Raw genomic sequence first — 25030 nt, 5'->3', positions numbered from 1 at the left:
TCTGATACAAAGAATGCTATTAAAACAGCAGCAAACCGAATAGCATGGTATGCCTCACATTTAACATTCGTAAAACATGTGTGGTAATATATATTGTGTGAGAGGCTCAACTACCCTGAAATACAACTGCTAAGGGAATTCCAGGAAGAATAATTGAGAATAAATATTGTTTGAATTGTAACAACATAACCCTATGAAATCAGTTTCCAATATAGTTTAGCCAGGAGCTACTGCAACAATCACAAATGTTGAATTAGCCCTACACAATAAATAAGCAAGCAAAGGAGGAAATGTCTGCTTCCCTAGTGCTGGCTTTGACTGAAAGCGCCATCTACAGACATGCAATCGCCCACTGAACTTTAATACCATTAGGTGACACTGTGCTATCATACATGCAAGGTGGTGGTCAAGAACTACCAAGCTAACAAATACTAACCATAATAAGGAATTCAGGTACTTCACAGCATATTAATAATATCAAGCACAAACAGTTGTCAGAAGACAATAATAACAAACACTTGTGAACAGCAGAGGGTATAGAATATGTTACTAAGTTTAGTAGAAACCAAATTTGACTTTTGTCCTAATCAAAGATATAATTAAACAGGACACTTTATAAGGATACTATAATTAACAACAATTTATTATATATTCTCAAATAGCTACAAGAGCAGTTTTTGAATGCTCCCAACACAAAGAAATATAAATGTTTGAGGTGACAGATTGGCTAATTACCCCGATTTGATCATTACACATTGTATACATGTATGCAAATATCACACTGTACCTCATATAGACAATTATGTATCAGTTAAAAATAAAAGCAAAAATCTTTTTAAAATCAAGCATCGAATTCCATCACCCTAATTTAATCAACCATCACCTAGTTTGAACTCCATCATTGCATTTAGTCCCAGAGAATGCTATTAATTTGGCAACTTAATTTGTAATCAGTGATTTTGGGGCCGCATACCAATAAGTTATTGTGGGGGAAGTGGGGAGAGAAAGAGAAAGACGCTTTAAAGAGGTCTATAATTTAAAAATCCTAAGAATGCAAAGTACCCACTCACTCTGAAACTCTTCTCACCCTCTTCGACCTTCATTGAACTAGATGGCGAAGGGATCTGAAAGCCTGCCAGGTGACTGAACTAGCACTGTGCCTCTAACCAGCAGTGTGACCGTGGACATTTACGTTGCTCCTCCACCCTCGACTTTCCCATTTATGATATGGGTGTAGGCATCTTGTGCTGAAGGAAATCAGCTACATGGAGAGGTAAATGAATGAGCAGTAATTCTGAGGATATTACCAAACATCCCAGCACGGACTCATGAACCCATTCATACTAAACGGTAAAAAAATGCTTGACACCAGTGGGCTGTCTGTGGCTTAACAACAGATGACCATGGTACAAAATACTTGAAGTGGCAGTGGGAAAATAACATTTTTTACTAATTTGGGGGCACTAATCATACTTTTTGGACTTACACTCCTTTATTTCTATTAACTCCTTATGGCGTCTGATTTTCCCTCAGACTTTTCTAGATTCCAAAAGAGCACTGAGGATCAGATGACTAAGGCAAGCAAAGGAGGCATTTTTCTCCTGATTTTCCTAAAGCAGATTCATCTTCTCTGCACAGATGCAGGGATGATAAAAGAGAAGAGAATGGGTGAAAACAAAACTGTGCAGCTTTGGCCCTGATTCTTTTAGTGTTTCTGACTTCTTATTTCTATTTCTCTCTCTCTCTCTCTCTCTCTCTCTCTCACACACACACACACACACCCAGGCACCAAGACATCGGGTGGTGACAGATTCCTCCCACCTACCTCTTATCGGCAGTGGGAGTAGAGCTGGCAGGATGCAACTGCCTACAACTGTTGGCTATAAGGATCCTCCCCACTATTAATGTCTCTGAGTGAGGAAACAACTTTGAAAAAAAGACACATGTCGTTTCTGCTCTGAAACTGGCCACAGTCTGTAACCTATCTTCTATGCCCAAGACTCATTTCTCTGGTTTGCTAATCTCAATAACCTAAAAGCCAGGATCCAGACTGTATATTTCAACACCTTTCCCACTGGTCTGCCATTTTGGTTCTAAACTAGTTCCTCTTTTAAAATGAGATCCATACATGCAGTAAGAGAATTAAAGACTGCGAGGACTAATTTCCCCTACCTCACCACTTAGTCTGCTGCAACTAGGTTAGTTTCCCAACTACAGAATATAAATTTGAGCCAGTACAAGTTGCATGCAGAAGTATGGATGTGCCATTTACGAGTGGTATGACTTAAAGAAAACATCGATCTGGCTCAGAAATTTAAATAATGATGATTTTCTATCATGCTTATTTAGAAAAGCGTATAGGTTGAGTATGTCTACTCTAAAAACCTGAAATCCAAATGTTCCAAAATCAGAAACTTTTTGAGTGTCTACATGGTGCTCAAAGGAAACACTTATTGGAGCATTTAAGATTTTGGATTTGGGATTTGGGATGCTGAACGAGTAAGTATATGCAAATATTTAAAAAAATCAGAAAAAAATCTCAACTTTCAAACAGTTTTGGTTCCAAACATTTTGGATAAGGGATAATCAACTTGTAATAAGATAGCTGCTTATTATTTTTAATTTAACTCTACCACAGTGACTGAAACATAGTTTAAAAAAAGGAACAGATATTTTTTCATGTAATCTGCTCATGTAATAAGCAGTGATTTTGTTTACCAGTTATGTGGGCAATACCCCGTCAAGAATTTCACAAAACAAAACTCTGTGACTCATTTGCCATCCATCCATTCATCCATGCATTCATGAGCCAAACAATGAATTAATCATTCATTTAACAAACATTTATGGGAGGGTTTTAGAATACAGGCATATTATCCTTGAGCAGCATTTTGAAATAGGCAATTAAAAATGTGGAATCTTCTCTTTCCCTCTCTGTGATCAATCCTAATTTGTGTTACTCTGTTTCCTAGTGCTTGGTGCCAGGTACCATCCTTCCATATCACAGCTTTACCATTCACCATGAAATATCCCCACTTTCAAAATCTTCTCCCCCTCTACATTTTTACCTAGTCAAATACATAAAAAGTAGAAGATTTATTGGCACCTGTAACTATACAATAAGAATTACAAAAGAAGTAAATGTTGTGGCCCTGAGCTCGAAAATAATATATTCCTATCAGGGGAAAGGAAACCATATAGGAAGTCATTAACAACAGCGTATATGCGTGCGCACACACACACACCACATTATAAACAATATGTGTATAGACTAACGGCAAATAAATAATGTTGAAAGATATCATCAGTATAGCATACGTTAAACTGAAGAAAATATTTATGCAAATAAATTTTAAAAGACTTGAGAAATAACTAAGAGAACATTAGTTCATTTAGTATTTGAATAAAAAAATGGGAAAAGTGCAAGCAAAAGCATGTAAGAGACAGTAACATAGCTGGACTAGACAAAAGAGGCTGAGATAGGAAATAAAAAGGGGTGAGATAGGAGATATTTAAGTTGGGGAAGAGAGTCAGGGAGGGAAGTCTAAGTCATTCATAGAACAACTCAGATATCAGGATGAGAAGTATAGAAGTCTATAAGCTAAAATGGGTAAAAGAAAGCTGTCAAAATTCTGAGACACAAGAAAATATATACTAGCCACTAGGAAATTACAGCATTTCCAACTTCAATCTGTTACAGGCACAATTAAATCATTCTGATTTTAAAAAGTTATAATAAGCTGTTGTGCTGAAAAGACTACTTCATCCATATGCTCATGGAATTGAACTCAGATTATTTTTTAATAAACGTTTTTAGAAAATATTACCTTTGGACTCCAACTCCATTTTCTTTTTCTTTGCCCATATATTATGGTAGTTTTCAGCCATCATTTCTGCCATAGCCTTAAATGAACAAAAATATTTATTGTTTCAATAAGTAAAAAAGGATAATATTGCTTTCTAATATATAATATTAGATACCTTAAAGGAATCACTCATACAGTATTAGTGCTATGATACATTTAAAAGATATCAAACACTCTTCTTTAGAATGTGAATCCCAGAGAATTGTAAGGATTTGCAATACTATACAGTAACTAAACAGCAGATGAAAATGGTCATTGTTATTCATAATGTTTGAAGACATTAATTCAATAATGAAACCAAAATAGCTATGGACTTCAGAAAAAAATATTTGTATTTACACGTTCTTGTTTTAATTTCCAAAGCCTTAAAAATGACCTAAACCTTATTCAACTTGAATATGGAGAATGTTAGATGGACAGTCAAAGATTTGATTTCGAAATCAATCTCTGTCCAAACTAGGTGAGAGATCTTAGACTAGCCAAGTTAATCTTTCTGTGACCTTTCGGGTTTTGGTAAGATTACCTCCTGGATTCTTTTTACATTTGATTTTCAAGTTTACTGTGTCATTTTAATATGTTCATATGGGAGCAATAACAAATGGCAAACCAAACAATTTAACAATATGTAAATTTTATATTTACGTCCTTATTTCTCTTGGAACAATATAGTTACCAACAATGCTAATATGTTATTTGAACACCATATTGACCTATTAACTTTATGTCTCAAGGCAATAAATTTTATCTGACTTTCAAATCTGCTATTTCAAAGTAGGTTCCTTGGTGACAAAAAAGAACAGATGAGACTATGAATGGAGCAAGCAAATGCAATCAATGTCTCTGGAAAAACTTAAAAGAAGGTGGCCCTTGCACAGAGCATTATTAACTATTTACTTTCTTCTCACACACAACTATTTAACATAGAGATTTTTAAATGGCTATTAAAGGAAAATATGTTATATGGCTGAAACACCCTAGAAAAAGTTGTATCAACTTTTTTTTCTTTTTTTTTCTTTGAGAGGGAGTCTCACTCTGTCACTCAGGCTGGAGTGCAGTGGTGTGATCTCAGTTCACTGCAACCTCTGCCTCCCAGGTCCAAGCGATTCTCCTGCCTCAGCTTCCCAAGTAGCTGGGACTATAGGCACGTGCCACCACACCCAGCTATCAGTTTTGATAGTATTAGAAAATTAGAGTATATAATCTATAAATTCCATGGATCCATTATAGATCGCCACATTCAAATAAACCATGCTGCGAAATATATGCAGGAAAGTATTACATTATGCTTCTTAAAAATTAAACTTGGAGACTATTTTTAAAAGTTAATAGTACTTACATGCAGGTCTCTAGATAGCGTAACATTGCTCATGTCAATGGCCCGGGGACTGTAACCATGGGCAGCATCTACAGAAACCTAGATCATTTGTGTGAAAAAACAGTACCTCATTAAAAACCTTGTGAAGAGAGACTTAACTTATACTTTAAAAATATGGCACAAATTTCCAAACACAGTGTTTCCTTAGATAAAACTGGTAAGTTTCTATACAAAATGATGTAAACACATCTCGCACATTAAAATTATATTTGGGTGTCTGAAAATGATTTACGATTGATAATTCTGAAAATTGCCTATCAGAATTTGATGTATTGTGCAATGAATCCAAAATTCTGAAAAATTATCTTATGCAGAGGACCATTACATTTTTGAGTTTCTTACAAATCCAAATTGGCTGCAATGAAATTTACTCTTCCTCACGCAAGCAAGAGTTAATCAAAGACGTCAATATTTACAAATGTCTTGATGCGTCAAATGTTAGGATAAAGTATAACCAACTTTTAAATTATCATAGTATATCATATAGTATTCAGTAATGCACTTGGAAATCCTCGAGGAAGAGACTTCTTTAATTTCTGAATTAAAGCTTTTAAAAAATGAAATATACCTCTTTATCAATTTTAAGGAAGTTTCACTAACCATCCTGGGCACTTACCTCCTTCCACCCAATGGCATATTATGTGAAAGTGTACCACAGAAATGAGCTCTGGTTCCTGCTTATAAATCTAAAACTATATCTTGATATTTTCCATAATTGTGTATATTCTCTCACTAAAAATGCCCAAAAAGCAAACTAAAAACAAAATGAAAATATAGCTCATTATCATGCTTGTGAAATAAAAGTGAGTGTTACATATGCTATAACTAATAACAGGCTCATGAGCGATACTTAACTTACAGGTCAGTTTTGACAGCACTCTGGCTTCTGTGCCTTCACCATGAGGACACTGTTCAAACCTTGTTCAAAGAAGGCAAACACCATGGTGGAATGAATCCAGCTTTCTCTGTACCTCACTTCTGTTTTTTGAGCATCACTCCCTTTTTATCTATAAACATTATCCAGCCGCATGGCAGCCCCAAACTCTCACTGAACCTGTCCTGGTTTCAGGGACTGCCACTGGTTCTTTGTTCAGCTAAACTCTGTTAAATTTAATTTGTCTGAAGTTTTCCTTTTTTTTTTTTTTTTTTTTTTGAGACTGAGTCTCACTCTGTCACCAGGCTGGAGTGCAGTGGCACGATCTTGACTCACTGCAACCTCTGCCTCCCAGGTTCAAGCTATTCTCCTGCCTCAGCCTCCCGAGTAGCTGGGATTACAGGCACGCATCTCTGTGACCAGCTAATTTTCATATTTTTAGTAGAGACGGGGTTTCACCATATTGGGCAGGATGGTCTCAAACTCCTGACCTTGTGATCCACCCGCCTCGGCCTCCCAAAGTGCTGGGATTACAGGCATGAGCCACCATGCCCGGCCTGGAGTTTTTCTTTTAATATGCTAAATAGGCCACCAGCCTCAAAGGTTGATGTGAAACTAGGTAATGGATGTAAAATCCTTAGCAAAGTGCCTGACACAAAGAAATGGATCAGGAATTTTAGTAAATGGCTATTCTCATTGTTAGTATACTATCATTATCACTACTACCACCATAACTGCTATCAACACCATAGTTCCCATACAGTTGTAGTGAGCAGTGGGTGAACATATTTGGGAGTCATAATTTTGCCCACCACAACATATAAAATCAAAGTCACTATTCTCTCCTTGCTGTCCCCAGCACTCCTATGGTCTTTACCTCACCTAACACAGCTATTGATTTGGGGACACAAGCTAGAATCCATGGCAACCATCTCGGGTTACTCCCCTTCATCCATTATCATGTCTATGTCCCCACTCAGATCTCCTCTTGAATTGTAGCTCCCATAATTCCCTCATGTTGTCAGGGGTACCCAGTGGGAGATAACTGAATCATAGGGGCATTTTCCTCCATACTGTTCTTGTGGTAGTGAATAAGTCTCACAAGATCTGGTGGTTTCATAAGGGGAAACCCCTCTCACTTGGTTCCTCATTCTTCTTGTCTGCCACCATGTGAGATGTGCCTTTTACCTTCCACCATGAGTGTGAGGCCTCCACAGCCACATGGAACTGTGAGTCCATTGAACCTCTTTCTTTTGAAATTTGCCCAGTTTCAAGTATGTTGTTTATTTCCCCCATTAGAACGTAAGCTCCTTGACAGCAGAGATTTTTGTCCATTTCATCACTGATCTATCTGAAAAGCTTAGAACAATGCAGCGTACATAATAGGTGCTCAATAAGTATCCGTTGAAGGAATGAATGCACCATTCCTCTATCCTATCTTGTATTTTAGTTCTAGATAAGAAACACATTCCAAAAGTTTCATTCTAATCTCCCTTCCCTTTCCGGGTTATAAGCTTATTTTTCATTTGTTTTAAATAGTTTTTGTTCTACATGTGTAGTACTGAAAAACGGATACAAGGTAAGAAATTGGAATTTGGGAGTAAATAATTGTTGAAAACCTGTGGGATGTGCCTGAAATTGTCAGAAATTTTTTTTGCTGTTTTCTTTAGTATCCCTACCAAGGAGAGGGTCAAAACCCACTCAGTTAACCCCTCTCCAATCAGCTTCTTGTAACTTTTATCAGCCCTTATATACTCTATTGTATATTCTGTCAAGTTGATACTGGTATTATTCATGCCCTTAAGTTTGTCTTACATATGCAAATTATAAAACCCTAAGTGGGCAGTAAATTTCCTGAAATCAGGATTCATGTCTTCCTGTGGTATTCATGGTAAACAAAGGACATTCGTCAGGTTATTGATCCACATAACGATAATAAGGACAAAAATTATGGCTCACCTATATTGAAATATATGCCAGTTATTCTTTTAAGTGATTGATAAGCATCATAACCAGAACACTCACAACATTCTTTCAAAGCCGATGCTCATACCAACTTCATTTTAAAAATGAGAAAACTGCAGCATACAGAGGTTAACCAGTTTACCCAAGCTCACAATACCAGCTAGGTACTCATGGGTGAGACCAGAATGTCAACCCAGGCTTGGCTGCGCCAGATACTGCCATTAACCATGGGCCACTTGTGTGTCCCTGAGGGAGTGCTAAGCCCCAGTGAAAAAAAGCTGAGGAATTCAGGCTCAGAATCACGTCTACACATGATCTTCACTCATCCATTTGTATTCCTTTTATAAAATGATGCTATGAAAAGTGTTCCTTTAGTCAGAAGAGTTTATACATGATAGAAAATTGCTTTATAATCACATAGGAAATCAGTAACATAAAAAAAGACAAAGAGGTTTAACAAGATGATAGTCAAAAAAGAAAATGCTATAAGGCAAGTAATGGAGAAATGACAATCTATGTTAATATTTCAAATAATATTGATTTATGCTTAAAGAACCTTTGGGTGAAAATAATGGCAAGTTATAAATAGACTTGTGGCCTTTGGTGTATATTGCTCCCCATTTCTGAGGCTTATAGAAATATTCTTTCTTTCCCACCTACAGGCCAAAGTGCTACAAACACAAATATACTCTTTCATTTACCACTAATGAGATGCTCTCAATAAATGCTCTCCACAGAAATATTGACATAACAATAGTAACAATAAGAATTCACATTTAATGAGGCAAACAGAGATCAAGTACACAAAGGTACATCTTTAGAAAGTAGCACTACCAGGATTTAAGCCCAAGTGGTGAAATTCCATAGCCCTTCCTCTTATCTCATAAACTGTGCCTCTGGCACAAGCATCGCCTAATATTTTGAAATCACATATGAAATTTAAGAATGAATTTCAAAAATCACATGTCACCGTAAAAATCACTAAGACATGAGAGATGGTTTCACGGGTTAATAGGGTCTATTAAGGGATTACTATTAGAACAAAAAGGAGAAAGAGAAAGAGGAGTGATATAAAATATACACGATTTTAAATTAGAGTACATAATTTTTGTTATTAAGGGCAGTGGGAGAATCTACCTTATTTTTCATGAAGCCTAAAGTCACCTCCATTTGTAGTAATTTCTTATTTCTTATCTACCTGACAGAATAATTAAAAAAAAATCATCCCTTTTTCTACACTGTGTAGTGCCTTATTCATACCACTAGTCCCACCCTTACCATACCATGTTGTAGTAGATTTAACTTGACCTTATCTAACACTATTTTATGACTTTTAGGATTAGAATTGTCTTGCTATCTTTGTATTCTTATTACCTAGTACGCAGTTTGTGCTCAGCATTTGTTGAAACAGATTAAAATAAAAGCTAATCTACTTAGAAAAGTACACAGACAAAAAAATAGATAAAATACACTTTTATAGCTTCCATCCATATATGATACATCCCAAAGACAATTGAATGTAAAGTATGCCCAAATCAGAACTCAATTTATTTGAAAGTATATTTCAAATATGGAGCATGTGAAGCACATGCTGTTAGACCCTCATTTTTTTTTCAAAAATGATATTTGTGTAAATAGCAATAATAAACAATATTTGGCGTAAACCACATACATAGCGAGCTGAGGGGTCAGGAAAAGAATAATGACAGATTTAGCTCCCAGGAGAAATGAGGGGGTCAAAGGTAAGCAGCTCACATGACCTGGTGACTAAATGTTAACGGGTGGTATTTGGTGTCCTCCCTGAACTCTAGCTTTTCCACATCGAGGCTGTGCCTTACTCTTGCCACCTTGAGCACCGAAGACCTATGCGTAGAGCCTTGCTTGTTTGTCGAACTCCCTTGACATGGTCCAGCAGCAACATCTTCTGTGAATTCTTGCTCTGCCTGTGTGGCTGTATACCTTCCCTCTGCAGACAGGAGCGCCCTTGTGCCTTCTAGATCTGGATCATGACTGTCTGAACACCCTACTCTTTCCTAAGAATCAACCCTCAGATCCCACTGGAAATGAGAAGAAAGCTCTATAGACAAACTAGCTGTAGCAAATGAACATAATGTACTGTTTTCATTAGGAAAACTTCAGGACCTTACAACTGGTTACTTCTTCTTCTTTTAAATTTTTTATTATACTTTAAGTTCTGGGGTACATGTGCAGAACGTGCGGGTTTGTTACATAGGTATACACGTGCCACAGTGGTTTGCTGCACCCATCAACCTGTCATCTACATTAGGTATTTCTCTTAATGCTATCCCTCCCCTAGCCTCCCACCCCCTGACAGGCCCCGGTGTGTGATGCTCCCCTCCCTCTGTCCATGTGTTCTCATTGTTCAACTTCCACTTATGAGTGAGAACATGAGGTGTTTGGTTTTCTGTTCCTGTGTTAGTTTGCTGAGAATGATGGTTTCCAGCTTCATCCATGTCCTACAACTGGTTACTTCTTCTGTACTAGCCAGGAAAAGGAAGGCTTGTACATAAAGTCCAGTAACTTAATCATCATTTAACCGCCCTTGAAACTTAAAAAAATAAAATAAATATATATATATAGCTTTTTTCTCTCCCTTCTAAATTTTGTGACTCTTCAGAATTTTCAGATTATTTTTCAGAAAAACCCAATAATTAAATTTAAAAGATTATTTAATCCATAACATAAACAGTTGATTCATCACCGTGATGAATTCTTACCTGGCTTGTCTGAGAAATACGACGAGTCCGGTTGTAAAGGGCCATGCTATCTCCCTCCCGAGTTCTTTCAATTCTCCAGCCCCAAGCCAGCATAGTTTTTAAAGATTCTTTGATTGGCCAGCGATAAATTTCTTTTTCCTAGAGAAGAAAAAAACAAAAAACAACAGATATATTATGAATGTAAATAAAAACGTTAAGTAACGCTTTGCTCTAAAATAGACTGCCTTCACTTTTTAAAAATTCGATAAGCATAGCTTATTTAAAAATAAAAAAAGGAAAGTAAAATTCTAAAAAGCAGAGTGTGAGCAGAGATCTAGTTTTACTAATGTTAGTAAGAGGGATCCTCGCTTTGTTCATTATATAGCACCAAGGTCAATTTCCTTTAGCAACCCAGTTCCTAGGACCTTACACAGAAAAAAGGGACAGCTTATGTAATATACATGTGACTCACAATGAAGTGAAATCCTTTTCACTTCATTTGTCAAGATACTCATTTTTTCCCAAAGAAGCAAAATATATGAAAATCTATACATAATAAGCACATTATTACTTTGTCATCACTCATCAAGAAACTCTTAAGCATGATAAGAAGATTTTTTAAAGTACTTAAAAATATGGAAGAGGAATAAAAACCAAAAAGGAAAAGAAAAATGTTAAGGAGAGAAGAGAATAAACACAGAAAGGCTGACAGAAATTAAGAATTGAGAGGAAAAGACAAAATATAAGAAGGTTTTTTTTAAACGGGACCTTTGGAAGAAAAAATGTGAAATTTAAAATAAAGAAGACATTTTAATATAAAAAATATAACCAAAAAAACACATTTTCCAAAAGAATAAAAACTTTACAAACTAAAACAAACAAAAAATCCTCACCTTTTCAGACAATAGCTTATATGGCTTCATTAATGGCTGAACCTTAGAAGAGTCTGAATATATTTCTCCATAAATCCATCCATTTGCCAACTTAAAAAAAGGCAAACATTAAAAATTGTTTTACATGTGTTAATTTTAGAGATCGTAGATATGCAGGTGTTTAAGTGCGTGTTTGATAAAATAAACCTAAAATGAACTAAGGTAAGGGTTAAGATTGAAATTTTATCCAGCATAAGTCACTATAAAGATATTCATCCTAATCAATGCTATTTTCTTTTATTTTAAATTTCAGATTCAGGGAGTAAACGTGCAGTTTTGTTACATGGACATATTGCATGATGTATTTTCAGTAATCATCCGGAACAAGTCTTTTATCTAGAGATTAGAAGCACTTGATCTTCCTTAAACAGACCACGGTCTTATAATTGTGCCAATAAGCATTCCCACAGGAGGAGGCTAGAGGGATGCATGGTCCCAAGGATATTTATTCTGACCCATCTTGGGACCCCACCTATGAAGTGTAAATACAAAACATGCATTTTAAATAGGAAAACTAGAGTATGCATCTCAGCGTCTTCTCTGAATAATGCCACCTGTTTTACCCATTCTTTCATCAAATTTTCTCTCAACACATTCATTCCATATTATTTTGCCCATCTGTACATATCACCATTTCCCTATATAATTTCTTGTCTGCCTACAGAATCTGAGTAATTAGACTGGAAAACCTTCCTGTAACATTCCTCTCCATCACCAACTCCACCCACTCAGTATTTAGCAGAGTTTTTATATAAGATAGATCCTTACTCACTTACCTAGTAAATCAATTAATGAAGAACCAGATACTTATCAAAACCAACAAAAAAGGGTTTCTTAGAGGGACTGAAAGACTGGCTGGCCAGGGCAGAGTTTGAAACTCAACATGACATCTCCAGCATGATGATCTTTATTTGTTACGTAGCATACACATCCTCTGGAAGCAACCTTGGGTGTCTGATTTTCATTTCGCCAAACCAATATGGAAGTATTTTAGTTCTTGAACTATCTCAACTCAACTCCTCTGATGAACCTACTTTATCCTCTGTCAAGTTTAAACTAAGCCCAACTTAAACATGAACCTGTAGGCATAAGATTTCCTTTAGAAAACTTATAATATGTAGAAATTATCTCATAGATGCAGCTACTTTAGTTTTCTCATTTCTGTTGTTTTTCTTGAAAACAAACAAAAAAGTCACCTGGCCGATGTAATCTATTTTTAGTAAACTGCAGATCTAGTTGGTAGTAAGAAATACAACAGAAGAATAGAAAAGGTAAATAATTGTTAAATCCTGATTAAGAATTTTCAAGATTTTATCTGATATAGAACTACATATAAAACCTGGACAGGCATGGTGGCTCATGCCTGTAATCTCAGCAGTTTGGGAGGCTGAGGCTGGCTGAACAACTGCTTGAGGCCAACAACAGTTGGAGACCAGCCTGGGCAACATAGCAAGATTTCATCTCTATAAAAAATATTAACAATTAGCAAGGTATGGTGGTGTGCATCTGTAGTCCCAACTACTCAGGCGGTTGAGGCAGGAGGATTGCTCGAGCCCGGTAGTTCCAGGCTGCAGTGAGGTATGATCACACCACTGCACTCCAGCCTGGGCAGCAGAGCAGGACTCAAAAAATAAACCAAAAAAACCTACATATAAAACCAAAGTTTCCTTAAAAGGTGAATTCTGAACCCGGAGTCATCATTTCCTCCTGAAGCTCTTGCTGACTGTTGCTTTTTACTCTGATAAACAATATATGTTATAGAAACTATATTTATAATTTAATGAATAGATCTTTTGAAAGCTTAAAATAGTACTTATTCATAAGGGTATCATATTTGTGTTAATGATAGAGCTAGCTAAATATTATATTATTATATAAGCTAATTGTAATTAAGTATTTTTTCCTAATTTAGATCAAGTTCTCATTTTAAAACAGAAAACTGTCATGGTCAGAAATATTTGAACAGTGACCAGTCATTAATAATGACTACTGAATTAGAATGTAATACTCTTTTACCTTGTCCATTGACCATTTGTCATGGGAGTGTTCTGCATATTTGTTAATGAAGTATTCCAACTTCTCAGGAATTGTAATACTATGAGAAAAGTAAAGACAAAAGAGCTTGATTTTCACAGAATTTACAGGAAATCATATTAATAATTTACTCACAGCTTATGAATGCTTATATCTCATTCAATTTTAACTGTTAAACACGACTTCTTTTTTTAGAATTACATTTTTCTATTTTCACAACAATATAAGAAAAGTCAAGCAGATAATGTTCTATCTGCTCATCTTATATTGATTCATATTTTATGTGCTAACATAAACAAATCACATATTATAAAACTATAATAACAATTATTATTAAATATATAAATTTAAATAATTAAAATACATTCAAAGATTAGGACATATAGATTACACAAAAAAAGAAAAAACAAGCACTAAATTTAGTAGTGATGTGTTAAAATTTTTAAATATACATGGTCCACAAATAACACTGGAAATGTTACTGGTATTAACTATAGGGAAAATAATTAACTCCTGCTTTTTGATAATATTTAGTCTTGACTCCTTTTGTGTTTAAATGAATATTTAATTCCTTGATATTGAGGACATGTAAATCATGACCAAGCCTGATGATAAATCTAAGGCTTAAAATGTATCTATGAATGGAAAATTAAATATATATACATAATTCTATTCATTAATGAATATATCTTATTAAAGTATTAACTTTGAGAATACAATTCTACATAAAATCTAGTATAAGATGGTTTGCTGTTGTTTTCCAGCAGTTAACAGTAATTGAACTATAAGACATACACATACTTAAGAAGCAATATATAAAAAATCGTAATCGTCTAGAAATCATTGATATCACCATGTAAACCTGTATCTGTTAAGAAGTCCCCAAAGGGGCAAGCCTAGGTAAATTAATATCCATGCCCACACTTATTAATTAATTGGATTTAATCAACCAACACCAAAACCATGACATTGTTCTGATATTTAAAAATCTCAGATTAGATCATATGTTAGCAAACCACAAACTTACCCATGTAGGAATGTGAATATGTGATATTTTGGTTTACTAACTTCGGAAGAGATACAAAAGATCAATCATATAAGCCAAATACTGGGGGATGGGGGAAAGGGTCTTTTCTCACAGACTGTCATCAAAGACCAAACATGCAAATTTAAGGCATTATCAAACTAATGGCATACCACTCAGGTTGAAATTCTGATCTGGTTATGGAAGCTAAATCAGCTGGGGGCCACTCAGAAGCCTCAAAGTTGAACTCCCAAGCAAATTCAGAAGCCGTGGATAATAACTACCAAGTGTCTACCTTGCTAAAACTGATCTTGCTGAGTCACCACAGAATCAGTAAGATAAGGTGGCATGAAGAGGCAGCTTTCCTTGCACATGGAGAACCATGGTCCTACTTAAAAACAGTAACGACAACAACAAAATGCTCAGACGTCGAACACCTGAAGTTCCCAAACATCCTATTTGTAGAACAATTGGAATTTTTCATAAAAATTCTCATTTGATATTCCCTTCCATCTCGTGCTGCGTTTTATCATGCTGAACATCAGCTGTTAACCCTAGGCCTTGCTGAGATGTAGTGATGGGTGAAGGGATTCCCTTGCTACTCATAGAAACAGCTTTGCAGTGCATGCTGGGAACATCCTAAGTAAAAGATGTTATATAGAGGTTGATTGTAGTTATTAATAAACATTTAGGGTAATTTTTCAACTAAAAATATAACTGACATACGTTCTTAATTCTATTATAGATATTCCATATACAGAGTCTTGATTGTTAAGAGTATCCTAGAAGGTACATCTTATCTATTTCTGATATTAGTATAATCATTATTATTATTGCTATCATTTTGTAAATTAAAGGGACCCCTATTAAAAGGATACCAATTCAAAGGGGGCATGTATTAGAGAAAGTTCACTTTAGTACCTTATTCAATTTCAGACTTCACACATCATTTACAATAAAAATCTGCTGCAATAGAAAGAGTCCATACTTTGAGGTATCAACAGGTTGTGGGTTAAAGTTCCCTTCAGAATCCATTGATGACTGTTTTTCCATCATACTGACATAATTTGACTCCATGTAGTCTGGAGGCAAAGCTCCCGCAACTGCACTCAGGCAAGGCAGTGCCAGTTTGAAAAGTTCTTGTTCATATTTCTGGGAAAAATGGAGGACCAAAAAAAAATTACTATATGGCAAGAGTTGTCAGCATGATCATCAGGGCTGACAGAAGGTTGCAGAAGAAAATCTGAATTACCCTGGACTAACTGAACTCTCTGATAATTCTTTTTCTAGAAAATGAAACACGGCCTAAAACCCCATCAAACAGAAAAGAAGCTGCAGCTAGATTTACTGAAGTTTCAGCTTAAAGAGAATAAAATCTTTGACTCTCCAACACATTGGAAATGAAGTAAACTTTAATATTGTCAATGTGTAAAATATTGTTAAGAGATAAACATAATTTCAGTCAATAGGGACTACATTCCTTATAGTTAGGTATAGATAATTCCTGTACATTATAATGACTACATATTAAAAAACATAAAGTATAACATTCTAGAGAGTGAGAAATTTTAACTGATTCATGTTGCATTATAAAGCTTTGAAAAATAAAATTCTGAGCTGGAAAAGAAATTCTATAGAAAGTATGCATGCTAAAAATTTATAGGAAGAGCTATTTATATATTAATGACAGTTAAATTTATATTTATAGATTTTCTAAAAAATAATAGTAATAATTTATTTCACTTTAAATGTTCAATGTTAAATAAATGTTGTAAATGATTCTAAAAAATACTTACACATTATTTTAAAAGGACTCAGTTTACCAAAGGAAATTCAGTAAGAAAAAGCATTAAAGTGTTGCTACCAAATGTAATTGCAGACAAATTTTCTTCTATTATGTAGCAAATTAGTGGTTATACTACTCCAATCATCTAATAATGTCAATCTGGGAATTGAAACTAATTTTGATTAATTTAAGGATGAATATACAAAACTTATTGTTCTGCCTTTTCTCTAAGATCAACACCTGTCAGTCATCTGAAAACATATGAACTATTCATTATAAATTTTGCAACTATAAAGCAATGCCACATATGCAATGCAACATTGAGTGACGGTATCTAAATCTCCATAGCAGCAAAGCTGGAGACTTTAGCAGGGCACTGGGATATTACAATTACATAAGATTTCATGTTTTGTATTTTTATATTGGATATAATTTCTTTGGCCTTTATAAGATTGGAGATGGGACTAGGGAGAGTTTGAGTCCAAATGCACCAGAAACTTATCAACCTTGTGCATAATTTCCTGAACTGCTTAGCCATTTTATATTCAGAAACAGTGTTATGATCACAAGGAAAATGCTACCACAATGATTAAGTAAATATAAATTGCATTTTCAACATTTGTTATGAAGTTGAGAAAAGAGAAAAAATCAAGCCATACGTGTCTTGGTTAGCAAAGATAGTATTCAACTAGGAATACTATCTTACTAAGAATGTGTCGCTTTATACCATTTTATTGATACAAACAAACCCACAAAACATTAAATTACCTTTTGAGACAGGGCATCAAAAATGCCCCAGAACAACTTTCTTGATAAATGAAGTTCTTCTTCTGAGGCAGCACCAAAGTTTCCCCACCCTCCAGGCAGGCAGTAATATTTCCAGCATCTTTCATAATGATTTGTCAGCAGCTATGTGGGAAAACAATTATAAAAGCAACGAGCTATCAAAACCTTTTATATATCTTTTTCATTTCTCCTCATATCACACTCTAATGCTACATTATAAGGTCATCTGAAGTGAAACTGCTCAATCCCATATAAATTATCTTGGAGAATACTATCACCGTGTATACTACACGTGATGGTTAATATTGAGGGTCAACTTGATTGAATTTAAGGATGCAAAGTATTGTTCCTGGGTGTGTCTGTGAGGGTGTTGCCAAAGGAGATTAACATTTGAGTCAGTGGACTGGGAGAGGCCGATCCATTCTCAATCTGGGTGGGCACCATCTAATCAGCTGCCAGCATGGCTACGATAAAAGCAGGCAGAAGAACCTGACTTGCTGAATCTTCTGGCTTTTATCTTTGTCCCGTGCTGGGTGCTTCCTGCCCTCAAACATCAGACTCCAGGTTCTTCAGCTTTTGGACTCTTGGATTTACACTAGTGCTTTGCCAGGGGCTCACGGGCCTTCGGCCACAGACTGAAGGCTGCACTGTTGGCTTCCCTACTTTTGAGGTTTTGGGACTCGAACTGGCTTCCTTGCCCCTCAGCTTGCAGACGGCCTATTGTGGGACTTCACCTGGTGATTGTGTGAGTCAATACTCCTTAATAAACTCCCCTTCATATATACATCTATCCTATTAGTTCTGTCCCTCTAAAGAACCCCGGCTAAGACACTATGTCTCTTTCAAATTTAACACTGATTGCAATATGAAGACCAGACGCCCAATTTTACAAATAACTATATCTTGAACAGGATTCTTTATGAGGTTGTTTGGATGTCTATGTATCCCTGAGTTCTACGTTAATCATTTACTAATAATTTAACGAATTGTTATTAATATCTTGGAATCCGTGTGTAAAATGAAGGGACTGATGTCAGGATGACCCAGAAGCAAAATAAAGGAACTATACATCTGTGATTCTTTTTGCTCCCTCTCTGCCTCTCTATGGCTTGCCGCAAAACTTACTTCTCCAAGTAAAGTTTCAAAATTGCTCTACTCCGATCACTTCTTTGTCTACATTTCTTTGGTGGTTATGGATGCAATTTATTACTTTACTGATTGTCTGTGTTGCTCCTTACATTTTCACGTATGCATATTGCTTGTTTAGAACTAAACTGGAAGGTCAAGGACAGGCACAGAATCTTTCAATTATTGGGTAGTTCTTTGGATAATTTATTCTTGATCTATATTTGTCAAATTAATAAAATGATCTTATGACTATACATATTTTGACCCTTTCCTATATCTAACGAAGAAAATAAATTATAAGAATTACTGTTATTAAAGTGGACTGCATGTCTTACTGTTAAAATATTACAACTCATTTACTTTCCCTTTTAGTTAAAAAAAAAATGAACACATACATACATACATCCACACAATTTAGGAGTCACAATGATGAAATATTGAGTTCTAATCTGCTTGGCTTAACACTGACATATCTCTAATGTAAAAGAGTTTTATTGCATAAGGGTAACAGCATGAGACTGTATCTTTTTTCATCAATTTTCCAGCTCATTTGTATCAAAAAATTTTGCAAGACAAGGACTATTGAAGATGACAAAAAACATAAAAATAGAATTTTTATCAAGGATATAATTTATTTTACCTAATTCACTAATGTATCTAGATTTATTAAACCAAAGTCAATTTTCATAAAGATTACTTTTGCTAAATATCCAGGGATGCTTACTGTAACAGCTCCATATAGACTCTTTATATCTCATACTTCTTCAGCACTAGTACTGGGTAGCCATTGGGGAAAAAATAATGCTACTAGATGGCATTGCAGAGTGGTCATCTATAAAAAATCCATCACATTACTATATAACTTTGATGCAAACACTATATTCTATATTCTGAGTCTAGATTATGATATTAAAGGACAAGAAAACATTCCCAACTCAGTAAGATAGAGTGAGACTTGATCCTGAACAGAATAATAAAGTTAGAGAAAATACCAGTGATTTTTCTATGCTGTGTGACAAACTATAATTGCATATACAGAGAGGTTATCTTTGAACCCTATGAAGCGACATTTGGAACCTGTCATGTGATTATTAACTTAGAAAATGTTGTCTTTAAAGCGTCGTCTTTATCCCTCGAGGTTTCTAATAATATTTTAGGCCAGGCCTATTACCATGTTTTCCAACTTAAGAGTATCTTGGCTTATCTTTTCCCTGTGGTCCTTTTTTTTTTTTTTTGACGGAGTCTCGCTCTGTCATCCAGGCTGGAGTCAGCGGCGCGATCTCGGCTCACTGCAAGCTCCGCCTCCCGGGTTCACACCATTCTCCTGCCTCAGTCTCCCACGTAACTGGGACTACAGGCACCCGCCACCACGTCCGGCTAATTTTTTGTATTTTTTATAGAGACAGGGTTTCACCGTGTTAGCTAGGATGGTCTCGATCTCCTAACCTCGTGATCCGCCTGCCTTGGCCTCCCAAAGTGCTGGGATTACAGGCGTGAGCCACCGCGCCCGGCCTGTGGTCCTTTTTTTTCAATTGATTTCTATTTCTATTGTTTCCCTGGAAATCAATGCTAAGATTTCTATAATCTTATAGAAGTTGTTTATTTCAAGTTGATGTATACATTCCTATAACTTCTATGCCCATTTCAATAATTGGGAGAAATTTCCCAGCGTCAAGCATGATGTATCTAAGAAATGTATATGTTGTCATAGAAAATAAAGTCAGAGAAGCCAGTAATCAAATATCTACAAACATTTCCTATACTTACTTTAAGAGGCATCTTTGCGTGTTCATTTAATAATGGAACATCAAATACTAATCTTCTGAGTAAGTGCTGCATCATAGAAGGTCTCAGTTGTCTGTTGGAACAAAGCTAATGTTCATAATGCCAAGAAATGTGTCTAAACTAAGTAGATCATTCATTAGAATAAATTATATCAGCCAAGGACCTGAATCTATACCTCACTTCAGATGGCATTCATTAGATGTTCTTTGTCCAAAGATTAGCCACTTAGTTACTTTATTTTATATAAGGTTAGATTTCCCAACTTATCTCTATCCCCTAGATCTGAAGATCACCCCTTCTTTGCTACAGAAGATGTTTCTGTTCTCCTCCTTTCTTTCCTAACCACTCACAAATGCAGACCCCACTGTTTCCTAAGACTTTCCTCCATTAACTTTAGTAAATGTCTTTTCCCTCATTCCAATGGATGGTAAGAAGCAAAAAGAAGAGGGAATATTGGAACAGAAAGGAGGAAAAAAAGGCTGAGACAGCAAATTTGCCAGAGAAGGAAGGGAGAGAAAATATACATAGTGAACATCTACTGTGTCAGGCAACAGCAAGTGTTTTACCTCATGTAATACTTAGAAAATATCTGTGAGATAGGCATTTTGGTTCAATTTTACAGAATCTTAGATTAGGGAAGTTAAAGAATTACTCTTCTGATTTTCCACTTCCCTCAGTGCCATCTGGTTCTCAACCCAGACACTCCCCCATGGGTGAAAACTTGCCCTTCCCCCAGGGACTGCCAGGCTGCTGGCTGCACCTGCAAGAGTCCCTGAGCAGTTACAAATGAGCCACAATCTTTCTAGGGGCTTGAGAAATTATCACTTTCACAGGCAAAACTTCATCAGGGGGAGATACGTTTCTGGTTTTCATTGTAAGACATTCTAGCACTTCTACTTATAGGAAATGGTTTTCCAGGTTGGAGGAAATATTCAGCCTTCATCGTTGCCACACATAAATATGGTTTAATATTATGCTGTATCACATTTTATATTTAAGAAGTCCCTTTTTTCTTTTCTCTTCTAGAAGACAAGTTAAATCATCAAACACAGTCAAAAGGGGAGATCTATTCATCTCACCTAAAGTGGCCAAGGACTCCTGACACAATTACTCCCCACTCCCAACATCCAGAATAGTATTCTGTAACTGGTAAAAAGCTATATCCAACAGCTGGATACCCTAGGGAGGCTTGGAGGAACACTCCGGAACTTGACTGGGAGCAAGGCCGATCGGAGAAGACTCATACCTCAGTATATGGGACTACCTAAAATGAACTAAATTTGTGGTATGGAAAATGTTTCCAAAATTCTAAATAATTTGTCAAAGGCCACACTGTAAATTCTGTTTTTTAAAGAAGAAGCCGGAATAGAATTTGTTATCCACTCACCCACAAATAGAGAGTAAACAAACTTCTATGGAATCCCGCTGAGCTTTGGTAAGTGAACAGCCCTTAGAAAGTCTATACACAGTATGAAGTAACGAGTCAATGAGAGAAGCGTGGTGCTCTGTGCCAGCAAAGAGAGGAGCACATCTTGTTAACAATGGCAAGACGGCTGTGCAAAGGTACCGATTGAGGGCCAAGGCCATGTCTGTAGCACTCAAAGCTGCCTGAAAAAGAATCAGAGAGTAGAAGGCCATTTGTGTTTGGCAGTAGATAACTTTCAAAGGGATTAACATGGGGACATACAATTTCACTATCCGGAAGATGATAGCACTATGACACATGGAAATGTATTCTTTAGTTACATCTTTAAATGTCGGGTTCATATGATTTTTACCACTAAAAACAATCAACTATCCATTGTTCATAAATAGATAAAAATGAATGAAATGACACCTATCTCCTCAAAAAGCTTAACAGGTTCAGACTCTATCATTAAATATCAATGGTAGGATCAATGTAAGAAGACAATAATATCACAGATGTGAGTATTTTCCTTTGCTAGGCAAAGAGAGGAGCTTATTCTCACAATAGATCTCATATGCATCAATTCTTTCTGAATTCTCTTTATTATTCATATTTATTCTCATGTCTATCAGCACCAATAATCAAAGGATAACTGTATTACTATGTTATCGTCCATACTATTCAGGTCCACAATTTCAGGTGAATACACAAAACAAAGAAAAAAGAAATTTTCATTTCATTTTTGTGATTCTGCTCTCATATATTTCATGAAGGGGCTACTGTCGGCTCAAGTCCTAATGTGCTTTGAAATCAAAAAAGCACATTTAATTGATAAAATTAATGAGTACATGAAAGTAGGTATTAAATATGTATAGTAGCATAACCACTACGATAACATTTAGAACTTCAGCTTATTCCACAGTGTTTCAAAGAAAAGAACATTTAAGCTGATAATGGCAGATTCTCCATGTGGGCCACCCAATATACATAACAGACTTCATTCCATTTGTACCTTAACAAACGAAGATACCAAGATGATACTGACTCAACAATATCCATTAAATCATCTTAATTCTTTCATTGCTTTTATTGAGAAGCATAATTGTTTAGGCCAATTTGGAAGTTGATACTGAACAGAGGTTAACAGGAGTCACTGTGACCTCCCAAATTAGAGTTATGTGAACCTCTTATTGAATCCCATATAGCACCTTATCAGAATTCTTATCATATTCTTTTTGGTCAGTGGGAGGTTTCTTGAGGTTGTCAGTTTATTCAGTGAATTCCTTGAGAACATAGCCTAGTTTATTTTCTGTTTACCCACGGCTTACCTGAAAATATAACAGGTACTCAATAAACATTCATTGTCAATAAATTAATGAATGGATATATAAAAAAAGAACATCATAAGGCACAGAGGGAAGAGTCAAGAGAGGAGGAAGTCCATCGCTCCAATCTCACCGTATCTAAAGAAGCAGCCGCCCGGAGATCTGGCAGAAAGCCAACCTCAAGAAGATGGAGGAGGAAGTCTTGAACCTCAATTCCATAGACCCTGTCAAGGAATAAAACCATGGCTGCCTTGTGATCTGGGCAAAACCCCGCAGACATGTCAGGTTCCACCACATTCCCATCTAAAAGAGAGAAGTGAATTTTGGTGTCAATGGCTGTGTCATACACAGGATAGATTACAAATGGCTGCTTTCTAGACTTCTTCCATTTTAAATACAGTTTTCAATGAAATGGTTTTCTGTTCTTCGACTACCCTCAACCTATTATGGGAGTTTGCTGAGGAAATAAGGCAGTGAATGTAAAGCCAAGGTAATTTAACTGTTATATAGGCAACCACTTGTTAACTGCATACAGGATACAAGACATGGCATTGTTAGATACTTAGGAGAAACAAACAGGCATCCAAAATCTACTTTCTAAAACTCCAAGTGAAATCCATGAAAAGTGAAAATGTGAAGTGGGGATTTTCACTCTTTTCTAAGTGAGCCTGTTTTAAACATGAATAAAGCTCATCTACCTTTATGTGATAATCTTGGTATATTTACATTTTCATGTCTTAGAACAATAACAAAATGATGAAATGACACTATAAAACCAGTATGGCTTTCATATGAAATATGTTTCATTAATCATAATAGCATTTAACATGCATTTAAGGGTCATATTGTTTTCTCTATCAACACTTAAAGCTTTATGCCTATAGAGATTAGTGAATTCTTTATAGTCACTCCATAGGTTCCCTAATTGGGGACCACTGATATGAGAAATCATGGGGTTATGTGCCAATTTCAAATACTGAAGAATTTATTTACTTCCTGTTTGACCATATGATAATTACACCAAACTGGTGCTGATCACACACTGTACTCTTCTACAAATACTATCACAGAATTTTTCATATGGATACAGCATCAAAGAAACGAACTCAGAGAAAGAAGACACATGACCACAATCATCCTGAATAAACTGAACGAATAAAATGACAACTTTTCTGTTTCCACGTATAGCCAATGAACAAATTTTATATGTGAATCACAAAAACAAACAAATAATGTTCTAAAGGAAACTAGATGAAAGGATAATGCCTGGTAGTATCCATTCCTTATAATTATAACACCCAATATAACGAATACATTCTTTTCCTTACATTATAAGAATAATAGTTTTGATGTGTTGTGCTGTTGTCAGGCACTGCACTAGGAATGTTACTGACACGATCTTACACAATTCCCACAACCCAACTGTGAGGCTGCTATTATGACTCTCATTCAACGAATGACGAAAACTAGCCTTTAGAGAAGTAACTAGTCCAAGGTCACATACCTAGTAACTGACAGAGTTGCATTTAAACCAACTAAAACTGGATTTAAAATCCAGCCAAAGCTGACTTAACCTTAGTGTCAAATCAGTATGTTATGATTTTCAATTAAACATCTATATAAAATTCAATTTCAATTCTCCTAAAAATCACATTAAAAAGGAATTTAAATGTACAGTATTCTATTATCTTAAACCGTAGCTGTGCCTAGGGAAAAAGGGAGCAGCTCACCGATCCTGCTCTACATGCTTTGCTTTTTAAGCTCTTATCCAAGCAGACATTGTTTTTAATGAATGCCACAAATGCATCTGCCTGTGACTCAAGACTCACGGATTGGCTCAAGTTGCTGTTTTATTTGCACCATCTCCTCAAACACACTGGATACAATAGAGCAGCAGTGTCACCCCGCAGTGCCTGCTGTATACATCCACCCGCAATTACCAGCAGTGCCTGCTGTATTCATCCACCCACAATTACTGCCTCAGACAGGGCGGCCAAATCAGCCTGGGCCAAGAGCTGCAGGATT

The 25030-nt window shown here is 35.8% G+C and overlaps 1 protein-coding gene across 3 annotated transcripts in view; it reads right to left on the bottom strand.

The window, feature by feature from the left end:
• Window positions 1-25030, bottom strand: part of RYR2 (ryanodine receptor 2) — a 790171-nt gene that overhangs the window by 161421 nt on the left and 603720 nt on the right. For all 3 annotated transcript variants that reach the window (XM_063708024.1, XM_063708025.1, XM_063708026.1), the window contains exons 48-57: window positions 23139-23308; window positions 21660-21880; window positions 20255-20345; window positions 17342-17482; window positions 15776-15939; window positions 13746-13824; window positions 11691-11780; window positions 10819-10956; window positions 5203-5280; window positions 3828-3903 (exon numbers count right to left, since the gene is read on the bottom strand). In XM_063708024.1, the coding sequence (XP_063564094.1) occupies window positions 3828-3903; window positions 5203-5280; window positions 10819-10956; window positions 11691-11780; window positions 13746-13824; window positions 15776-15939; window positions 17342-17482; window positions 20255-20345; window positions 21660-21880; window positions 23139-23308 (1248 nt within the window). The remainder of the gene's footprint in view (window positions 1-3827; window positions 3904-5202; window positions 5281-10818; window positions 10957-11690; window positions 11781-13745; window positions 13825-15775; window positions 15940-17341; window positions 17483-20254; window positions 20346-21659; window positions 21881-23138; window positions 23309-25030) is intronic.

Source organism: Gorilla gorilla, chromosome 1, assembly GCF_029281585.2.
Source record: "Gorilla gorilla gorilla isolate KB3781 chromosome 1, NHGRI_mGorGor1-v2.1_pri, whole genome shotgun sequence".
NCBI classification, from domain to species: Eukaryota; Metazoa; Chordata; class Mammalia; order Primates; family Hominidae; genus Gorilla; species Gorilla gorilla.
Note: the sequence above shows the minus strand (reverse complement) of the source record. Positions and strands in the feature narration are given on the sequence as shown.